This window comes from Schistocerca serialis, chromosome 3, assembly GCF_023864345.2.
Source record: "Schistocerca serialis cubense isolate TAMUIC-IGC-003099 chromosome 3, iqSchSeri2.2, whole genome shotgun sequence".
Classification (NCBI taxonomy): Eukaryota; Metazoa; Arthropoda; class Insecta; order Orthoptera; family Acrididae; genus Schistocerca; species Schistocerca serialis.
In genome coordinates, this window is record NC_064640.1 from 910,831,696 (window position 1) to 910,853,107 (window position 21,412).

The 21,412-nt window shown below is 41.9% G+C and overlaps 1 protein-coding gene across 1 annotated transcript in view; it reads right to left on the bottom strand.

The window, feature by feature from the left end:
• Positions 1-11,013: 11,013 nt before the first annotated feature.
• LOC126471317 (dystrophin-like) overlaps positions 11,014-21,412 on the bottom strand; it is a 585,796-nt gene continuing 575,397 nt past the window's right edge. Inside the window, exon 5 of the mRNA XM_050099439.1 lies at positions 11,014-11,199. Coding sequence (XP_049955396.1) covers positions 11,014-11,199 — 186 coding nt within the window. The remainder of the gene's footprint in view (positions 11,200-21,412) is intronic.

Below are 21,412 nucleotides of genomic sequence, written 5' to 3' on the forward strand. Positions count from 1 at the left end.
GAATGCAGCATTTCATCGATGTCGCCGATACTCGGACTGAACGAACTGTGTAAGCGGCAGTTAATAATAAAATCAACATTACCCATTTCTCACTAGTTTGACCTTTTCATGTCCTGTTCGTAACCCATCACACATGAAAACATTTTTACATGTTTTTCTTACGATCACAGCGTCAGATTTCCAACTGGTGGCCAAAACTGGAACTAATACACACACCAAAAAAAGTTTTGCATCACCCCGGTTCCCAGAACTCCTGAAGATACACGTTGACTGTGCATATTGTATCACAGACACAGTCCCTTTGACTGTTCAGAGATGTCACTAATCCTGCCCAAAGATGCAAACAACAATGCAAGAGCAGCACCTATTAGACCGAGGGGGTCCGACAGCCGATCACTTCCAGTCATTCCACGAGGCAGGAGGTACACGACTCGTGTTGTCTGTAGTTCAACCATGCCTAGACGGTCAATACCGCGGTTTGATCGCGTCCGCATTGTTACTTTGTGCCAGGAAGGGCTCTCAACAAGGGAAGTGTCCAGGGGTCTCGGAGTAAACCAAAGCGATGTTGTTCGGACGTGTAGGAGATACAGAAAGACAGGAACTGTCGATGGCATGCCTCGCTCAGGCCGCCCAAGGGCTACTGTTGCAGTGGATGACCGCTATCTACGGATTATGGCTCGAAGGAACACTGACAGCAACGCCGCCATGTTGAATAATGCTTTTCGTGCAGCCACAGTACGTCGTGTTATGACTCAAACTGTGCGCAATAGGCTGCATGATGCGCAACTTCACTCCCGAGCCGCGCGGGATTAGCCGAGCGGTCTAGGCGCTGCAGTCATGGACTGTGCGGCTGGTCCCGGAGGAGGTTCGAGTCCTCCCTAGGGCATGGGTGTGCGTGTTTGTCCTTAGGATAATTTAGGTTAAGTAGTGTGTGAGCGTAGGGACTGATGACCTTAGCAGTTAAGTCCCATAGGATTTCACACACATTCACTCCCGACATCCATGGCGAGGTCCATCTTTGCAAACACGACACCATGCAGCGTGGTACAGATGTACCCAACAACATGCCGAATGGATCGCTCAGGACTGGCATCACGTTCTGTTCACCGACGAGTGTCGCATATGTCTTCAACCAGACAATCGTAGGAGACGTGTTTGGAGGCAACCCGGTCAGGCTGAACGCCTTAGACACACTGTCTAGCGAGTGCAGCAAGGTGGAGGTTCCCTGCTGTTTTGGGGTGGCATTATGTGGGGCAGACGTACGCTGCTGGTGATCATGGAAAGCGCCTTAACGGCTGTACGATATGTGAATGCCATCCTCCGACCGATAGTGCAACCATATCGGCAGCATATTGGCGAGGCATTGGTCTTCATGGACGACAATTCAAGCCCCCATCGTACACATCTTGTTCCTTCAGGGTAACGACATCGCTCGACTAGAGCGGCCAGCATGTTCTCCAAACATGAACCCTATCGAATGTGCCTGGGATACATTGAAAAGCACTGTTTACCGACGACGTGACACACAAACCACTCTGAGGGCTCTACGCCAAATCGCCGTTGAGAAGTGGGACAATCTGGACCAACAGTGCCTTGATAAACTTGTGGATAGTATGCCACGACGAATACAGGCATGCATCAATGCAAGAGGACGTGCTACTGGGTATTAAAGGTCCTGGTGTGTACAGCAGCCTGGACCACCACCTGTGAAGGTCTCGCTGTATGGTGGTACAACATGCGATGTGTGGCTTTCATGAGCAATAAAAAGGGCGGAAATGATGTTTATGTTGATCTCTATTCCAATTTTCTGTACAGGTTACGGAACTCTCGGAACCGAAGTGATGCAAAACTGTTTTTGATGTGTGTATTTTTTCCAGCGTAGATCGCTTCTACATTAACGCATTAGAATATCTACCACGTTTCCCTGTCATACGATAATTACAGCCCACAATGGACCTCTGCGAGTAGCCGCACTTTATTTATATCCACACGGTACATTCCATGATGTCGTGAGGAACTTTGGTAACTGCATCTTATTATGAAGAATGTGATACGGCAGGAATCTGTAAAACCGCTAGTATACAATACGGTGTTACAGCACTCAAAACGGACACATCGGAGGTCTTAAGCCGTACAAGGAAGTAGCGCCAGCTATGCGGAGGCCGTCGCGAAGTGGAGGAAGCCAAACAAGTGATGTGTTTGTCTAGATTCACTGTGGCCTCCGCCTGTAGGTCTTCAAAGAGTCTTGTGAACACAGGCACCTGTTGTTTTGCTAGGAAACCAAAACCACCTGCCTGAGCGTCGTTGGTTACTGGATTAAAGATGTTCTTACAAGCAATTTGCTACCCTTTGAACTTTAAGCTGTCTATGGCGAAACAAGAGGCAACATAACAAGCATATAAACCTTAGATCCCTTACAAAACTCTTGAAACGCTATAATCACACAATTTATCTACACGACTATACGTAAATTTTGTGCCGTACGACAATTATAAGTTCCGCTGTGATTTTCCAGCGAAATTTGTGAAAACACAGTCAGCAAGAACTGCACCAACACAAAAATAGAGTCGCCATTTATTTACATTTTACGTAGGCTGTTGTTATGCAACGTTGCACGGTTACGTTTTGTGGACATCTTCCGGACTTAAGTTTGCAACGATAAGTTGACAGAAAAACATTCCGCAAGTAACTGCTGATGGTATCAGCTTGCGGACACTAGGAGCTCTCACTTCATTTTCATCAGAGCACAGAAATCGTTATTTCACTGAAACACTTTATATTATTAATTTCTTCACTGTATGCCAATCGGTACATTCAGAGCAGTTCGCTGGTGCAAATGACACTACGTTTCACTTGGACGCGCCATTTTCCCGGTGTTTACTGGTCACATGGCTGAACCTGTTACCGCACAGTTTCATTTATATTGGTGGCCTGGTCTTCTCTCTGTTAAATGTTTTCGTAGCACACGACAATTCTACTCTGGTTTCTATGACGTAGATGATCTACAGTAAAGCAATTCAACGGGAGTCCTTTTCTTTGTTAGTGACAGTTGCGTTTGTGCCCCGTATGCGCTCACGACTTTTCTGTTTAGCGCCCTCACCCATAAATCATCATAACGCGAGTAAGAGAAGATGCGTGCCTCACTTTTATAACATGCTAATATATATTATTTACTCAGCAAAAGGGAACCTTGCTTCTTACTTCACCATATTTCAGTATCCATCCTGTGGCGCTTAGATGAAGATTAATTCTTTATTTCGAGAAACATCAATACTCCTGCAGTGAAACCGAAGATTTCGGTACGGACACGAGGTGCTGCAAGAAAAACATGATCTTCCTTGATTATCAAAATGGTTTTTGTGATTGTAGACATGGATAGTCACATCTTCATCAAAGCGACTGAATATTGTAAATAAATTGTGGAAAAGGGGCGATTAGAGAGTACGGCCCATCGACGTCGTCGTCATTACAGTTGGAGCGTTTGGCTCGTATTGGAGGATATTAATTCAATACCTATTCCTGCCGTTCTAACATACTTGAATCAGGTCAGGAGAATTTCTGAAAGAAAAAAGAACGACGATTTAGGGTTTAACTCTCGTCGACCACGCGGTCATTACATGAGACGGAGAGTATGCACGGGTAGAGAAAACTGGCCGTGTCCTTTTCAAAAGAACCCATTCCGGCAGTGACATTGATCAAACAATGGCAAACATAACTGTGGATGGTGTGAGAGGTGTTTCTACCTCCTGAGAAATCGGAAACTATTCATTATGGTATACCACCGACTACTCATTATGATATCTTTATATACTAAACCTGTCCTCCTAGGAAAATTACGTCTGCTTTAAGTGAAGTTCCAGTCAACAAAATTTAGGATGTCTTGTATTATGTAAAAAACGCGATCAGAATGATCTTATGTTTTGCTGCGGCGCTAACAGGTATGCTCACTCTTTCGCGATTTACGAATTCGTTTTCGATTTTGAGAAGAATGTAATACGTACTGGATTATGACTCGGTACGTATACTGCTGCAGGAATGTGTTGAGTAAATAAGAGATATATGTACCACGGAAACTCGAGGTTATCCGAACTGACTGGCGAACAAGTAATTGGGCAGCGCTAACCTATAATGTAATGAATCACGTAAATGTCCCATCTTTCTAAGTCTAATAGTGACAACTAGCCACTTGTGTTCAGAGATATAGTATCTCTTTAGAGCTTTTGTGCAAGAGATTTTATTAATTTAATCTTACTCCCGTTGCTAACGTAATTTTAACTGTCTTTTGACGTTATTCGGTTCTTTAGCTACAAATCTCATAATTTAATCAACTGACGTTACGTAACGGAAGAGCCACTGCACGGGATAGCCAGCTGTCAGTGCCATGTGGAGAGCAGCCTCCAGTAGTTGTTAAGATGCAGATATTAAAAGCCAATCTCAAAGGACTAACTTGACGAGAAATCCACAAAACAGACGACTTTAATGACAAATATAGTACATTTCCTCAAATCTTTATCACTTTCCTTAACAGCTCTTTCCCATTAAAAAGGTGCAAGCGGATATGCAGTACTAAGAAGTAACCAATCTGGATGACTAATGGCATTATATCATCGTGTAGGAGAAAGCAGAAGCTGTATCATAATATAAAGCTATATTGTAATATAAAGGATGTCCGCCCCCGGTAGCTGAGTGGTCAGCGTGACAGACTGTCAATCCTAAGGGCCCGGGTTCGATTCCCGGCTGGGTCGGAGATTTTCTCCGCTCAGGGACTGGGTGTTGTGTCGTCCTAATCATCATCATTTCATCCCCATCGACGCGCAGGTCGCCGAAGTGGCGTCAAATCGAAAGACCTGCACCAGGGAGGCCCTAGCCACACGACATTTCATTTCATATAAAGGATATTATGATAAAGGATAGTCAGGACCCGGTTAGAGAATTTCAGTACAGAAAATACTATGGCTAAAGCAATCCATTACACCAAAAGAACAGAGAGCGGTACAACGGCAGAATGGGGGTGATCAAATTATTACATCTCTTTTATGAAAGAAAAACTATTAGTCCTCCACCAAAGTTGTGCAACATATTAAATAAGAATTGACAATCGACAAGTTAAATCAAAGATTTTTTGGTACATGCAGATATGTAGAATTCTTGAAAGACGGTGTTCGGAGACAACTGCATCACATGCAGCTACAGGAAAAAGAAAAGATGAAACTGAATCAATTATTACATTATTTATAAGTAAAGACACCCACGGGTATGATGAAATTTCAAGTAAGATTTCGAATATCAGTGCACTGACTTCAAGTAAGATTATGAATACTAGTGCACCGTTTACTGTGCCCAGTAAAACGTGCAGCGTGTCTTTCAGTTTTCTTGAGTTTCTTGACATCTTGAAATACTCTGTAATGGAACCACTTTATAAAAAGAGTAACAGAGGTAATAAAGACAATCACTAGCCAGTTTTATTGCTACCGGTGTTTTCAGGAGTTTTTGAGAAATCAATGTATAGGACACATCTCAGAACACATAATTTGCTGTCAGACTTACAGTTTGGTTTTCGGGAAGGGGTATCCACAAAAAAGCAATTTATTCTTTCGTGCGTGAAGTACTAGCAGGGCTAGACGATACTTTAAAGAGAGTAGGTGTTTTCTTTGACGAAAGTGTTTCATTTTGTGGACCACGCAATACTTCTTATAGGTTGGAACATTACGGGATTAAGGAGAAAGAACGTAGGAAGCAGATACTTGGGCTCCTTTGTCAACAAATAGCGACGAGGTTTCAATCTGTCTGGGGTCATGTGAAGTGGAAAGGGCAACAGGATTCTGTTGTGGGTCCGTTGTTTTTCCTTATACGTATCAATGATCTGCCACTAAATATGATATATGACTCCAAAATTTTTCTCTTGGAAGGTGACAATTGTTATTGTGAAAGACATGGAGCGTAATATAAGTGATGTAGCTAATAGGGTAGTCAGTAACTTCAGAGAACAGATTACCGATTAGCTGCAACAAAACGGAATAGATACGGTTTCCGACCAGAAACTCTTGTAAAAGCGAAATTTTATTACTCTCAAGTTGGTCAAACGGTCAGTGAAATATACCATTTTAAATTGTTAAGACTTAGGGGAGATGGATCTCTCTTGAAAGTATCATGATCAAGACCTTGTGCAGAAACTTAATGCTAATATTTTCACTATAAGAATGATCTAAACGGTCTGTGAAACTGAAACGTGTAGCTTGTTTGCTTACTTTCACTCTATTATGTCGTATGGTGTTATACTGTGTGGCAAATCTGACCACTCACCAAGAATACTGTTAACCCAGAAAGGGGCTGCCACGCTGATCTGCGGTGTTAGTTGGCTAACTTGGTGTAGGTGGTTGTTCACATGTCCCACTCTGCCATCCCTCTATATACGTTTCAGCATGGAATTTGTCGTTGACGGTACTGGTTGATTCAAAAGAAACAGCACCACTTATTTAGTAACAGAAGGCGGAAAAATGATAGTCTCTCGAACAACACTTCTTTAAGCACTGTACAGACATCTGTGCACTATTCCGCAAGTTTCATTTTCAGTTCTCTTGAGCAGACCTGAAGAAACTCAGTGACGAACTCTTAAGTATTCAAATCCAAGTTGAAAGGTTTCATTGTGACAGACTGCTTCTATTATGCACACGAGTTCCTCGCAGTTGTCGGGAACTTTTCTCTGTAATGTGTTATTTATTCGTATACTGTATTACAATTTTCTCATATTTTATTAATTATTTGTTAATAAATTTTCTAATCAGCCTCCTGTGAACAATGTACTGTCTCGTTCCATGATAGCAGACGTTATGCATCAGTCGAAGAACCAGCTAGCTACGTGGTTCATTCCGCAGTCAGAAAATGTCACACGTTAACATTTTTTATTTATTTTTCTCTAGTGACTTTCCTGAAATATTCCGAGGAACTGGCCACACGATCGTTTAGTCCATAACAACATCTGTAATGTTTCCAAGTGGCATCTGATTTCAGCAAGATAATCTGTCCTCATAATGGACATAGCATACTGCACAATTACTCGAACGCTATGGGATGATAAAAGAAAGCGATTACCTCAAAGAAGGGAAGAAATCTTTTCAGTTTGTCCCATTACGTACACCTCCTCGAAGGTATACGCGCAAGTGCGTAAGAACACGGGAACTGTGTGCTAAGCACTGGGAAAATAATCTCGGGCATAAACACGTCACGAGCGTGCGCCTCCACAGGCCCTTTTCATAAGAGTGCTGCAGATCTAAGTTTAAGAAATCAATTTCAATCGATACGAACGAGCTGCGGTTTATCCGCAAGTTAAACACAAGAGAAGTGGTGTATACATTATGCATGCCAGAAGCGCAGATAGGCGGCATCTGCGACCACTTCATCTCGGCCACTTTAGAAGGCTGTGGCGCAGAAAAATACTTTCTACATGGCAAACTGCCTTATAGCACTCGCGGGCCGCCGCTCCCGCATTCGGCTCCATCTGGCAGTTAATCTCTTGTCTTGATTTATGTTACACTGCAACACACTTGGTCGAGAGGCGCTCTGCGCATTTCGCCTTATCACCGGCCTCGCAGCCATAGGGCTCTTATTTTCATTTCGCTGCCACAGAGTAAGAAAAATCTACTTCACTGTTTCATATGATGGTGGGCGCTTTCCTAGATACATTACATTTCAATTTTTAGTGGATAGGAACGTTGGAACTATCTACACCTAGAAAATGCTTAACATATTACTGAAATTAAGATACGTTTTCTGCGAGTCGAAAGTTGCGTAACAGAAGGCGGAAAAATGATAGTCTCTCGAACACTTAAAACTTAATGCTAATATTTTCACTATAAGAATGATCTAAACGGTCTGTGAAACTGAAACGTGTAGCTTGTTTGCTTACTTTCACTCTATTAACAAATACTCAGAAACTGTTAGTTCTTAACTAAAGAATCTCTCTTAGTAACAATCTTAGTAACATACTGCATTAGAACCCTAGGTCGCTTGAACCTACGATTCTGACGAGATCTGTTCTCTGTCGTACCAATGGCTACAATTTCTCTTTTTCTTCCCCTTCTGTTTCTCTTATCCTGCGATAATTTCTGCATCCGGTATCTCCATGATACAGAACCGGCTGTTGTGGTAATATGGACAATGGCATTGATTAAAAAAAAAGGCTGTTAGTCCTGAGAGTACCCAGTAATCGAAGTTTGGAGCTGGGTGAACAGATTTTGTTGTCAGCAGTGAATCACACAAGACAGAAGGATGGATGATGGACAGCAACAATCGTCGGGGTCGGACTTAACTACTGCTGACCGTAAGAGGTTATTGCCGACAGGAGCGTCCCCCCCTCCCCCCCCCCCCCCAACTCCAAAAGTTTCTTCCCGCGCCCGGCATATCGACCTTGAATTCAGCCTCGGAGAAATAGTAATCCTCTGTCGTGCACAAATACTCAGAAACTGTTAGTTCTTAACTAAAGAATCTCTGACATTTAAAAAACCACGCTGTTGAAAAGCAGCCGAATTCCGGGGCAATGATGACGCTGTTGTTAAACACGTAGATAATTCTAAACATCAGTCTCAAATTTTATAACGTAGTTCCTAGCCTCGAAGAAGTACGTAAACACGGTTTCGATTATTGATGAAAGAGGAGCTACCTCGTAAAGAATGGAAATGTAAAATAATAGGATAGTAACTTCACTGATTTAATTCATTCACAGCCTTTTAGAGTGAAGAAAATTCTGTCTTTTCTCATATTACTTAACTAGTGCTAGAAACGTGTTTGCAGCAGCAAGTATCGCCGAAGGAATAATCCGAATTTATATTTCAGATGCAGGAATTACTTCATCTCTATGTTTCACTGACTTTATTCATTGTCTCCGATTATATATGACTCCATCAGCTCTTTAGCCGTTTATGTCTAGCCCTGTAGCCCACTTTCAGCAGTAACTTTCTCCAAGAATGTGACTCATATGTCGTTTCTACTAAAGGCCGCAAACTTATCTCCTGCAAACGAGTGCAGCTTCCATCAATGCAACACTTTTTTTTCCAGTACCACGCCATCCACGTGAAATCAACTATCCTTCGTGACATTTGACGTGCAGTGCCCTGCTGCCCGTAATACTTTTAACTACTCTCGCAATATTTTCCTCAAAGGACCCTTACTAGAGCTTTATTCCTGGTTTATATATATTTTAAGAAACCTGTGGCAAAGCGTTTAGCGTATGCTTTGCTGTCTTCTTCTGAACAATGACGTGTTTTTCTGGCAGTGAAAAGCTACATGTTAAGCAAGATCTTTTCAACTTTTTCAAACATTTTTAAACCTTCAGTGACACATTTGCTGTCATTTCAATTTTTTTCCTAATTTCCATAGCTGCGCGTTTCATACCATGGTCCAACAGTAAAGAAACACCAGGGACTAATTCAGTTAATAATATCATTTCATCTATTTGGAATTCTCACATTTAGTAAAGCGCTAAACCAAAGTTACACACTCACGTGTTTCAGAATGCCATCTTATTATGCCCAGGAAGCAAATGCGTACGTCTTTTGCAGATGGTTAAATATTTAATGATTTTCAAGTTTACGAATGATTTGGTGATAGTAGTTGCGTTTACGGAATAAACGATGTACTATTTTGTAAATATAAGAAGTTTATCAGAGGTAATTTTGTAATACCACGTTTTTCTATACTCACTGGTGAGAGGCTTTCACCTCATTTAGATATATTTTCTAACATCTTTATATAGGTTCCTACCAATTGCAGTGGTCCATACCTTTTATACCCATTCTGCCCATTATGTCTTCCACAGGTACACAGTTTTGACTCTAAACTTTAAGAGTTATTGTTGTGGTTCAGCTCATGAACAGTTGTAACTGATAACAGCTGTATAGGCAGTATGCGTACTAAGGGTGTTCCATTACCTATAGTAACCAAGCTGAGAGTCCCCAAGATGGATAAAAAACTTACGCGAAACGTGCTGTGCCTCCGTTAAATATAACTAGTACTGATTTTATCTTACCGCTACTATGGGGAGAGCATTGGTAATGCGTAATCTGAAAAAATAATAAGCGAATGAATAGGTTTTCCGATTTATTTGCAGGTGTTCGTTAATGATTAAGTTTGGTAGCGAAATTCTCGAACGTCAGTGGCGAAAGAGCGCGATTCCGTAACTCTAAAGCAGCTTGTACACATTTCTTTCGTAACACACGTCGTCTTTCACACAAATGGTAGTAAATCGGTTATTTTACACGGTAAATTATTTGGCAAATTGCTATGAGATTCAGCTGCACCTTTAATGTGAAGAGATTTGTAGTACATCAGACACATTAATAATACTGGCAGGAGGGGGAATGCTCACTACATAAAGTATCAAGGAAAGAGGACGCACTGAATATAACACTGGACACATCTTACACAAAATCTGCATGAAAATCAATGCACAGTTTTTGAATTTTAGATTTTCTGTATGATCCCTAAATCACGAAACACAATTGTCAGGATGGTTCCCTTACCAATGTTCACGCAAATCAACTAGTGACCTATCTACTGATACCGGTGCATCGATACTGACGAGACGTTCAGTTTTAACTCCACTTTGTTTTTCTCAGGAAAAATGTGGGTTCCTGGACTCAGAGCACAGTGGACAGTTGTGTATAAAATAGGTGTCGGGCCTCGGCAGGTAAGGATGATTTTTTGTAACACTGTTCACGAAGTAAGACATAAATGCAACATTTAGGAGAACATATTTGGATTTCACTTCTCTCGCCACTACATAACGACAAACTACCTTTCTCCTGATTATCCGGTATGTACCGACGGAAGACATAATGAAACACCATTACTGACTATTTGCAATGAGTTTTGGTATTTTACTTAAAAGTATAGAGCTGCAGCCTACGTGAAACGTGAAAGGAAGAGTCGCTTACGTTACAACAAGCAAGATCCGAGAGTATGATCCACATATTGTTGATATCCTTGCCAAAATAAGATATAGAAAGTAATTTTTCTCTATATGATGTTCTTGGTCATGCTTCCTACATTCCAATTATGAAATGAAAGGGTGAAAACGAGAAGCACGCATTTTTTAAAAATTAATCCAAGGACAACAGGATCATCCATGGATATCAAAGCATCGAATAAAAGAATCATTACGATGTGTCTTACCTGCTGTACGCAGTACTGAAATTCACTCACCTGAAAAAAAAGAAGAGAGCCATGAGTTAAAAGTTGTATTTAGTATACAGTATAAAAGAAAAACAATGTAACGAGTCGCTTACACACGTGGAACTTATCCGTCCACTTCTCACACACACACACACACACACACACACACACACACACACACACACACACAAACAAACAAAGAGAGAGACAAAGACAGAGAGAGAGACAAAGACAGAGAGAGAGAGAGAGATTAAATGTGTAAGGCCTTCCAGCTCATAAAGTCTGAAATCACGCACGATAATATGGACAACAATATACGCGTGTTATTACCGGAAAAGTGAAACCCTATCGTAAAAAATATGTATTGACCTACCCGTTCGGTATAAGCCTCTACGCTTGGAATGGTCTAAGGATGTGGTCATATAATCGATAATCGGCCGTTCACAAACGGAACACTGAAACTGCAGTGGCCGCTTTCCACAAACACGAAAATTTCGCTAACGAGTCCGGGGCGCATGACTTGTCAAGCATTTCAGTAATCATTTCCCTGGTTAACTTCACGTGAGCGCGGACTGATTATTTATGAGCCCGCAAAGTATTCATGCGTCATCATCTGCCCAATATCATCAGAGACCTCGTTTCTATGCCTTAGGATTTGGAAGGACGACAAATACGAAAAGTGGAACATCTACCTTGAAAATTTCAAGACATGGTATTTACTGAGCAATGCAAGAATATCCAGCAGCTCTTAAAAAAATCAGGATGAGAACATTAAATTAGTTACGGATTACCCAGGGAGATACAAGCAGTCTCTCTTACCACACTCTATAGATTAACAGAGCGATAAAATACCCAGCTTGTGTACGTATGTGAAACTTCGTCACATACTTTCACAGGGATTCGTAAAGTAAAATTATAGATGTCGACGCAGCTATAGAAATCAATACGACTGATGAAACTGTCTACGGAGTGCCGCTCGGCTGCTCCTCGCTCGAGAAATAAGCAAAGTTAACGTTTGGCGGTACGTTTAGTACATTCTCATGTACTGAACAGTTATCACTAGCATTTTTAACTCGTACGCTACTCACGCGTAACGTCCTTGATTCTTGGTAGTGTGTCGGAGGTCGGAGTAATAGTCTCTTATTTTATCGTTATGCTTCAAAAGATTGTTTCATTTTATTGGTATTTTTGGGAAAGAAAAACTGCGACAGGGCATATAAACCACAAAAATGAAATGCTGTATAACAGGTAAGAGAGGTCTATTCGTTTTCTACTTACTTGGTTGTATGACTCAATGTCCAGTGGATGTTGGAAATTGTCCATCATTTCAACAGACAAGCCTGTCTGCTAGAGAACAGTAGGACCAACGTCTGAACAGCTAGCTACGCTTTCTAAAAGCAGAGAGGTTTCCATCCTTAGTATGGTCCTGTCCGTCCCTTGTCATGTTGGTATAGGAAGCTGCCTCTCTGGTCACTTCCGTTTGTATTTGTGAGGCAACGCAGTGTATTTCGAGTGTGAAGTTCAGAATATCTTCCAGTAGTTGCTTTGTCACTACTTTGTGAGTAAAGCGGAACCACGTGTTGATCAGTAACTCTAAGATCATCAATCTTAATTGCGAATGTGCGTGAGATTATAACGTCTCGTCTTGACAATATTTTTCAATATAGCAACTTTTCTTTATGTTCAACCCACGTGGGGTGTTCTTTGTGAGACCAGTACCACGTGCTTATACAATTGTTTGACCCATCAGGTTAATAATAAGACGATAGTAACCAGTTCGAGGTTTTTCTTTAGTAAATTGCGTTTCGATGTAATTTATTTTAATTATCAAAATTATAGTGGAGTTACACTCTTTGTGTAAACCAAGTTGACCACGTGAAGCATGTGGTGTAAGTATCAAAGTAGCCCTCAGCTATTCTTTTCGGTAAGATTTCACAGAGAGTTATTATGAATTTAGTATACCAGTGTGTGGCAATTTCATGACGGACAGGATTGCGCTACGAACGTAACTTCTTTGGGTGAAAATTGAATCGGTTGGTTGTGGTTAACTTCCTCTTGCATATGTTTCAACGTTCTTTGTGTGTTATTTTATGAATGCAGTGTTGTATGCAGTCTCCCAATCTTGGCTCCATATTTGATGTGTTCCGTAAGATTACAAACTCACATTTTCACAATCCTAAATAAGGCACCAGTTTCGTTATGAATCAAGTTTAATATGCTGAAATTTCAATGATCAATGTTAAAATAAATTTCCAAATATAAACTGATTTATTTCTTTTTATTTAAATTCTCTTTTATATACAGGGTTATTACAAATGATTGAAGCGATTTCACAGCTCTACAATAACTTTATTATTTGAGATATTTTCACAATGCTTTGCACACACATACAAAAACTCAAAAAGTTTTTTTCGGCATTCACAGATGTTCGATATGTGCCCCTTTAGTGATTCGGCAGACATCAAGCCGATAATCAAGCTCCTCCCACACTCGGCGCAGCATGTCCCCATCAATGAGTTCGAAAGCATCGTTGATGCGAGCTCGCAGTTCTGGAACGTTTCTTGGTAGAGGAGGTTTAAACACTGAATCTTTCACATAACCCCACAGAAAGAAATCGCATGGGGTTAAGTCGGGAGAGCGTGGAGGCCATGACATGAATTGCTGATCATGATCTCCACCACGACCGATCCATCGGTTTTCCAATCTCCTGTTTAAGAAATGCCGAACATCATGATGGAAGTGCGGTGGAGCGTCATCCTGTTGAAAGATGAAGTCGGCGCTGTCGGTCTCCAGTTGTGCCATGAGCCAATTTTCCAGCATGTCCAGATACACGTGTCCTGTAACGTTTTTTTTCGCAGAAGAAAAAGTGGCCGTAAACTTTAAACCGTGAGATTGCACAAAACACGTTAACTTTTCGTGAATTGCGAATTTGCTGCACGAATGCGTGAGGATTCTCTACCGCCCAGATTCGCACATTGTGTCTGTTCACTTCACCATTAAGAAAAAATGTTGCTTCATCACTGAAAACAAGTTTCGCACTGAACGCATCCTCTTCCATGAGCTGTTGCAACCGCGACGAAAATTCAAAGCGTTTGACTTTGTCATCGGGTGTCAGGGCTTGTAGCAATTGTAAAGGCTTCTGCTTTAGCCTTTTCCATAAGATTTTCCAAACCGTCGGCTGTGGTACGTTTAGCTCCCTGCTTGCTTTATTCGTCGACTTCCGCGGACTACGCGTGAAACTTGCCCGCACGCGTTCAACCGTTTCTTCGCTCACTGCAGACCGACCCGTTGATTTCCTCTTACAGAGGCATCCAGAAGCTTTAAACTGCGCATACCATCGCCGAATGGAGTTAGCAGTTGGTGGATCTTTGTTGAACTTCGTCCTGAAGTGTCATTGCACTGTTATGACTGATGTGAGTGCATTTCAAGCACGACATACGCTTTCTCGGCTCCTGTCGGCATTTTGTCTCACTGCACTCTCGAGCGCTCTGGCGGCAGAAACCTGAAGTGCGGCTTCAGCCGAACAAAACTTTGTGTTTTTCTACGTATCTGTAGTGCGTCGTGACCATATGTCAATGAATGGAGCTACAGTGAATTTACGAAATCGCTTCAATCATTTGTAATAGCCCTGTATATATATATATATATATATATATATATATATATATATATATATATATATATATATATCACCGGTTGTCGTATGACTATTAAAAGATTATAATTAATGTTAGTCTGGTTGGGAATTTGGTAAGCTAGACTGGATACCTGGTGAAACAGTTGCGCAGTAATGCAAGGTTAACTTCCCCAGACAGCTCACAGCTTTTAAACCGCTTTTATTGTTTATCAGTACCGCTTTCATAGCAAATTAAACCAACAACGTTATACGGTTACCAAATAACCCTGTGACGAAACGCGCCGCTCTTCTTTGGATCTTCTCTCTCTCCTCCGTCAACCCGATCTGGTACGGATCCCACATTGATGAGCAATACTCAAGTATAGGTCGAACGAGTGTTTTGTAAGCCACCTCCTTTGTTGATGGCCTACATTGGAGTCAATAAGGCCGCGCCACATTATGCCTCCCCGTACAATAAAACCTCGACCACTATCACGATCACGTTCGGTAATGCAGGACGAACCCTCATACGGTGAGAGCATAATCGTTTTTGCAGTCTACGTGTTATGGTGTGGGGAGGCATAATTTTCCACAGGCGTAATGTTCAAATGTGTGTGAAATCTTATGGGACTTAACTGCTAAGGTCATCAGTCCCTAAGCTTACACACTACTTAACCAAAATTATCCTAAGGACAAACACACACACACCCATGCCCGAGGGAGGACTCGAACCTCCACCGGGACCAGCCGCACAGGCGTAATGACCTTCAGATCTTTGAATACCGTACACTCACCGGTAAACGTTATTGTACTCCACCACATTACGTGTGTTTTCAGGGGTGCCTTCGTCTCCGACTTGACTTTTATGGATGACAATGCGCGACCGCATCGAATAGGCCAGGTAGAGCAACTCTCGGAACGAGAGGATATTCAGCGAATGGACTGGGCTGCCCGTTCGCTCGACTTAAATCCCATCGAGCATGTATGGTACGCGTATCGCAGGACGTCCACGTGCACCAACGAGCACCCAGAAGTTGTCAGCCACGCTGTAAAGGAGTGGAACTAACCTTGTGGTCAGCACGGGAGCACGTTGCAGAGTGTCCACTGCACTGTGTGATACACCTCGTGTAATGTCCAGGGAACCATTAAAAAATGGTTCAAATGGCTCTGAGCACTATGGGACTTAACATCTATGGTTATCAGTCCCCTAGAACTTAGAACTACTTAACCTAACTAACCTAAGGACATCACACAACACCCAGTCATCACGAGGCAGAGAAAATTCCTGACCCCGTCGGGAATCAAACCCGGGAACCCGGGCGCGGGAAGCGATAACGCTACCGCACGACCACGAGCTGCGGACTCCAGGGAACCATCGAGAATAGTGGTAAATTCAGTGTAATTATTGTCCGTCATTTCTATTAGTACCATTGCGTATTTTTTCGGTTACTTTCTGCACTACACTTTACAAGTTCTTTCTGTGCTTGGTCCAAGTTTCATCGAGCTATGTTACTTGGCAATGACACATCGTAAGTTACTTTCGCCCTTAAGTTTTGCATACCAGTGTATTTCGTTAATGAACAACTGGCAGCGTTCAAAATGTGTACAAGGTGAACAGGAGTCTACGTTTCGAAAGTGACGCTCAAACAGATTAACTGATTCGTATTTAGACCGTGATTCGGCAAGCAGGCTGCAATGCGAAGGCAAACGCGTTCACGTCTGTATTTGGCAAACAGAGGCGCCCGTACTGGTGTGAGCTCGGTATTTGTCTTGGATGGCCAGTGACGGGCTGCAGCACCAATTTGTCAACGCGCCCGCAGAATGCGTTAATTCCTGGGACTGCTGAAAAGGCGACAGCTCGGCACCGAATTAAATGCGGCGCTCTGCACTTGTGCGCGCTTTGTATTACACATTTTCCGTGGCCTCTTGCCAGAACAGCAGTCAACAGTTATAATTTCTTTCATAATACATTTACACTGCCACATTTTCATTATCGGATTTTGCGTCACATATATCGAGGCAAAACTGCAGATGAAAGTAAAAGAGCACACACTATACTTCTGCAGAGTTTTCGAAACTGTAAATACAGTTTTGCTAAGCTCAGAGGACAAAACATTACTCACCCCTTTAAAAGGGCACGCTGACCGCTTTTGTGTAGAACTGGTGCCAGGCGGTAAACTGAACATTCAATGCTGACCTAAGGCGTGGCATTTGAAATAACGAGTACCGGCCAGTCAATTTTATGAAATGAGGGCCGACGTGAAGACGTTACAGAAGTGCAGACGGGAGTTGTTGTGTTTGGACGTGACCCTGACCACACCGTGAATGAAGTTGCCCGATTTGGTGGTGCATCAACGCGGACTGTCCAACACGTCTAAAAGGAATGGTGCACTAGTCTCTGCAATGTAACCTGACACCAACTGCTACCGTCGGTGGAATCAGGTGCTTCCCAACCAGTTTCCGAGCCAACTTGGAGTCGGCTTCCTCGGAAAAGGCCACCGCTCACACCGGCACCTAAAGTGGTACATCTTCATTGGGCCACACACCACAAGAAGTGGGCAGAAGCCTACTGGATGCGCGTAGTATGCTCTGACGACTCCCTGCTCCAGTTGTGACCACTCACTGAGGCTAACGCTGAAATAAAGCACTATGTTTACTTCAACATTTTCCGTGACAAAGAGTCACCTTAGTGGTGAGTAATTGTGTGGACATCACCGTATTTAAAGCCGTGTTCACCAGACTGAACGCATAATTTCAACAAACACTCAGGACCCTACTGTACCTCAACTTCCCCAGAAAATTACCTGATCTCAACCCCATAGAAAATACCTGGGACTACTTAGAACAACCGGTGAAACGTAGCATTCAGCATCGCCGCACTTTGACAGCAGTAAAAGATCTGATAACGAATTAGTGGCCTCAGCTGGATATACTACACCTGAAGAAACTTACGGACTCTCTTCTCGCCGAATTGAGGATATTATTAAAGCTAGAGGCAATGTATCCTAGGGGTAGTCCTTGCTTTCAATAATAGCTCGAAGATCGTTGGACATTAGTGGTACACTGTAAATATGTGGTGTGAAGCAACGATTGTAAATTTGTACCAAGGCAGTGATTCGAACCCAGATCTCCTGCTCACTACGCAGCTGGCTAACTACTATGCCACTCGGCACAGTGTCTTTGTATAACTGCATGAAGTATCCTAGCAACCCTCACTCCTCTATCTAAATTGCAATTGACGCCTCGCACTACTTGGAATTCCGCCTAAACTCGAAGAGCATTGCAGAGACTCTCCATCTGTATTGGAATAGCATCTCAGCATCGCACGTAACGGGGATCCTGCCTAAAACCGAGGTCACATTAATCAAATATTGTTTCATTTGATTAAAGCATATATTTCTGTAAGAAGGTGCCACTATTCAGCACAGAGAAGGTCACAAAGGGGATATTTATAGGTCCACAGAAATGCCAGCTGTTGGGGGACGCGCCATTTCAAGGTCACTCTAACCCCTGATCAGCTGCACGCGTGAAATTGTTTTCGTAACGTAACTACATTGTAGCAACAGATTAAGCTTATCTATTACGGATATTTTAGAACCCGTTACCGTTAACAGCTGTTGTCATATATGAATCCGATTATATTAACACAACTTTTCAATTCTTCAGAAAGAATAACATAAAAGAAATAGCATATGGCTCTAGTCCCAAATTCCAAGATAAAATTAGAAAGTTGCTTAAAAACTGCAACTTCTTGTCAGAAGCAAAGCACTGTATAGTAATGAACCCACCAGCGCCAAAATTTAAATCACAGCCTAAGATCCATAAGCCAGAATGTCCAATACATCCCATTGTGAACTCCATAAATAGTCCAAGCTATAAAATCACCAGGAAACTTAATGATATTATCCGTAAGACATTTGTATTCGAAAATAGCTTCTCCATCAAAAACAGTTGTGAGCTCATCAGTAGCACAGCCACAGCTAGATTTGCATCTCTTAACATAGTCAACCTATAAACAAACATACCTGTCAATTAAACAATAAGTATAATAAGGAACAACTTACTCAAACATGGAACAATGGTCAGAGCTGGAATCTATGAATTCATAGAGATTCTGGAGCTTATATTATGACACAACTACTTCTGTTCAACAACAAGTTTTACATTCAGGAAGTGGATTGGCAGTGCGTAGCAGTCCTGCAGGCTTGCTAGCAAACATATATATAAATAATCTTGAAAACTACTTTTTTAGACCCCAAGACCAGCTAAAAGATAAGCTGCTTTACTACAAACGCTATGTTGATGATACTCTCATTCTGTTCAATGTAAACATTATATAGCCTTGAGAGATGTGTGTTCACGGTGCGCCTTTATTGGCGTACGCATTCCACAGAGGTAGTCTCAAGGGAAGCTTGTAATGTCTCTGCGTGGGTGTTATCTAGAATACGTTGCATAAACTTGAAACGACGGGAATATTGCTCTCATGTCACGTAATGCACATAATCAGGCTAAGAGATCCACTACTGTTCGATTAACCCTTTCAGACCCTCTGGGTACAACTGTATACTTTAACTTTCACTGTGTCTTACCTGCACAGAAGTATTTATTCCCAATGGAAACCTGAGATACATATTTGTGAATGTTCAACCTTTTCATCATGCGGAAGTGCTGCCAACTGTTGGGTATCACTATGGAAATACCAGCAAGTCAATGTAGCAATGCGCAGCAGCTCGTGATCACCAGAATACACGGATGCGGTTGGTTCGCTATATTCCACTACATAACTGAATTTTACTATTTACTACAATAGAGCATATTTCGTAATTAGTTATTTTAGTCCATAAAACGAAGCCAAGAGTATGTTTTGAAAATGGGTACATACTTTTGTATACATCTGGCATCTAAAATCATTAAAAAACCACCTAAGAAATGGGTCAAATGGCTCTGAGCACTATAGGACTCAACTGCTGTGGTCATCAGTCCCCTAGAACTTAGAGCTACTTAAACCTAACTAACCTAAGGACATCACACACATCCATGCCCGAGGCAGGATTCGAACCTGCGACCGTAGCAGTCGCACGGTTCCGGACTGCGCGCCTAGAACCGCGAGACCACCGCGGCCGGCCCACCTAAGAACATTATCACACAAATAATACTTTTCCTTCCTCCAGAAAAAAATTCCGGCATGGAAGGCTTAAACTACTGGTGATACAAAGTGACTTGGTATCAGAGCCATTTGTTGTCATCTCATGAACAGGACGATTGCTCCACTTGTAAATGTTAAAAATGAGTTTTTTGTTACGTATTTCATGTGGATTAAAATATTCAAAGCTTTGTGTTTCATTATTTGTGACAAACGAATGTTTTAGGTGATTTTCTTAAGTATATTATTATGGGATTTCTGGGCACCTATTTGTGTTGTATTAATGTTGTTATACAAATTGGGATGTTGCATTGTTAGGTACCAGATGATGACTGACGGCCGAAATCGATAGTACTAACAAAATCTAGTTAATGTAGTTCATAGTCGTGAGTTTTTTTGAAAAAGTTACATTTATGTCGTAACAGAAATTGCATGATGGACTGGAGAACACATAAGCGACACTAAATGACAAAAGATTACAGGCAACGAGGAAACAAGGAAAAATGGTTAGACTGACTACAAATAACGATGAACGACATTCGACAAAATATTATAGGCGATAATGAAGAATTGAAAGAGGAAAGTAGTGAGAGAAGAAATTAGGATTATTTCGCCTCTAGACAGGACGAAAGGCTATTTTTCGCATTATCTTACGAACACATTGAAATGATAGCTACGAAAAAATAACACTTCGTGTAAGCTGTTTTTACAACAGAAAGTAAACGTAATACTGCGATGAATTACACTCACTCCATAATCAAGCACTCTCAAATATGAAATAGTTTTCACAGATGTCATTACAATTTCTACTCATATTTCCTCAGCACAGTAGTGTTCTTCGCTCTTCATCTCCTCCGCTTATCCGCATTGTTTACCGTACTCGAAAAACTATTACTTCTCGCGTAATTTTCACATCAGAGGATGAAATTAATGTTTTTATTAAGCTGATTTTTATAAAGACAAATAGGTAAATGGGTCTCATAGCGGGGCTGGCGTACTACGCATCATGACGAAACGCAGGGCATTTTCTCCAGACTGAACATTTTTCTTGCTCTTTTTTTTCGTCGAGTGCAAACATGAACAGAGAGCGCAGAATGTAGAGCCCCGAGAGCGTGATGAAAGTGGCTGCCGGGGGGCGGGGTAGGCGTTGGAAAGGGGGCTGTGCGGTGATTAATGACGCGCCAACTCGCTCCGGACAGCACCGGCTGTGCACTGACAAAGCCTAATAAACTCAAGTAAATAATAACACCAGCAAACCTCAAGCAACATCTTCACTATGACAAGATACAATACGCAATTAACTTCGCTGTCCCTGGTAAGTAGGTCGATACACTTATTAAAATGTCCTGTACATTAAATACACAAGCCGTGAAAGGGGGAAGTAATAACGAAATCGGGAATATCAGGTGGAAACGAGGCGTTTATCAATGAAAACGTAGTCCAGAATCATATAGAGAACTACCTTTTTACTACGGCATTAGGTG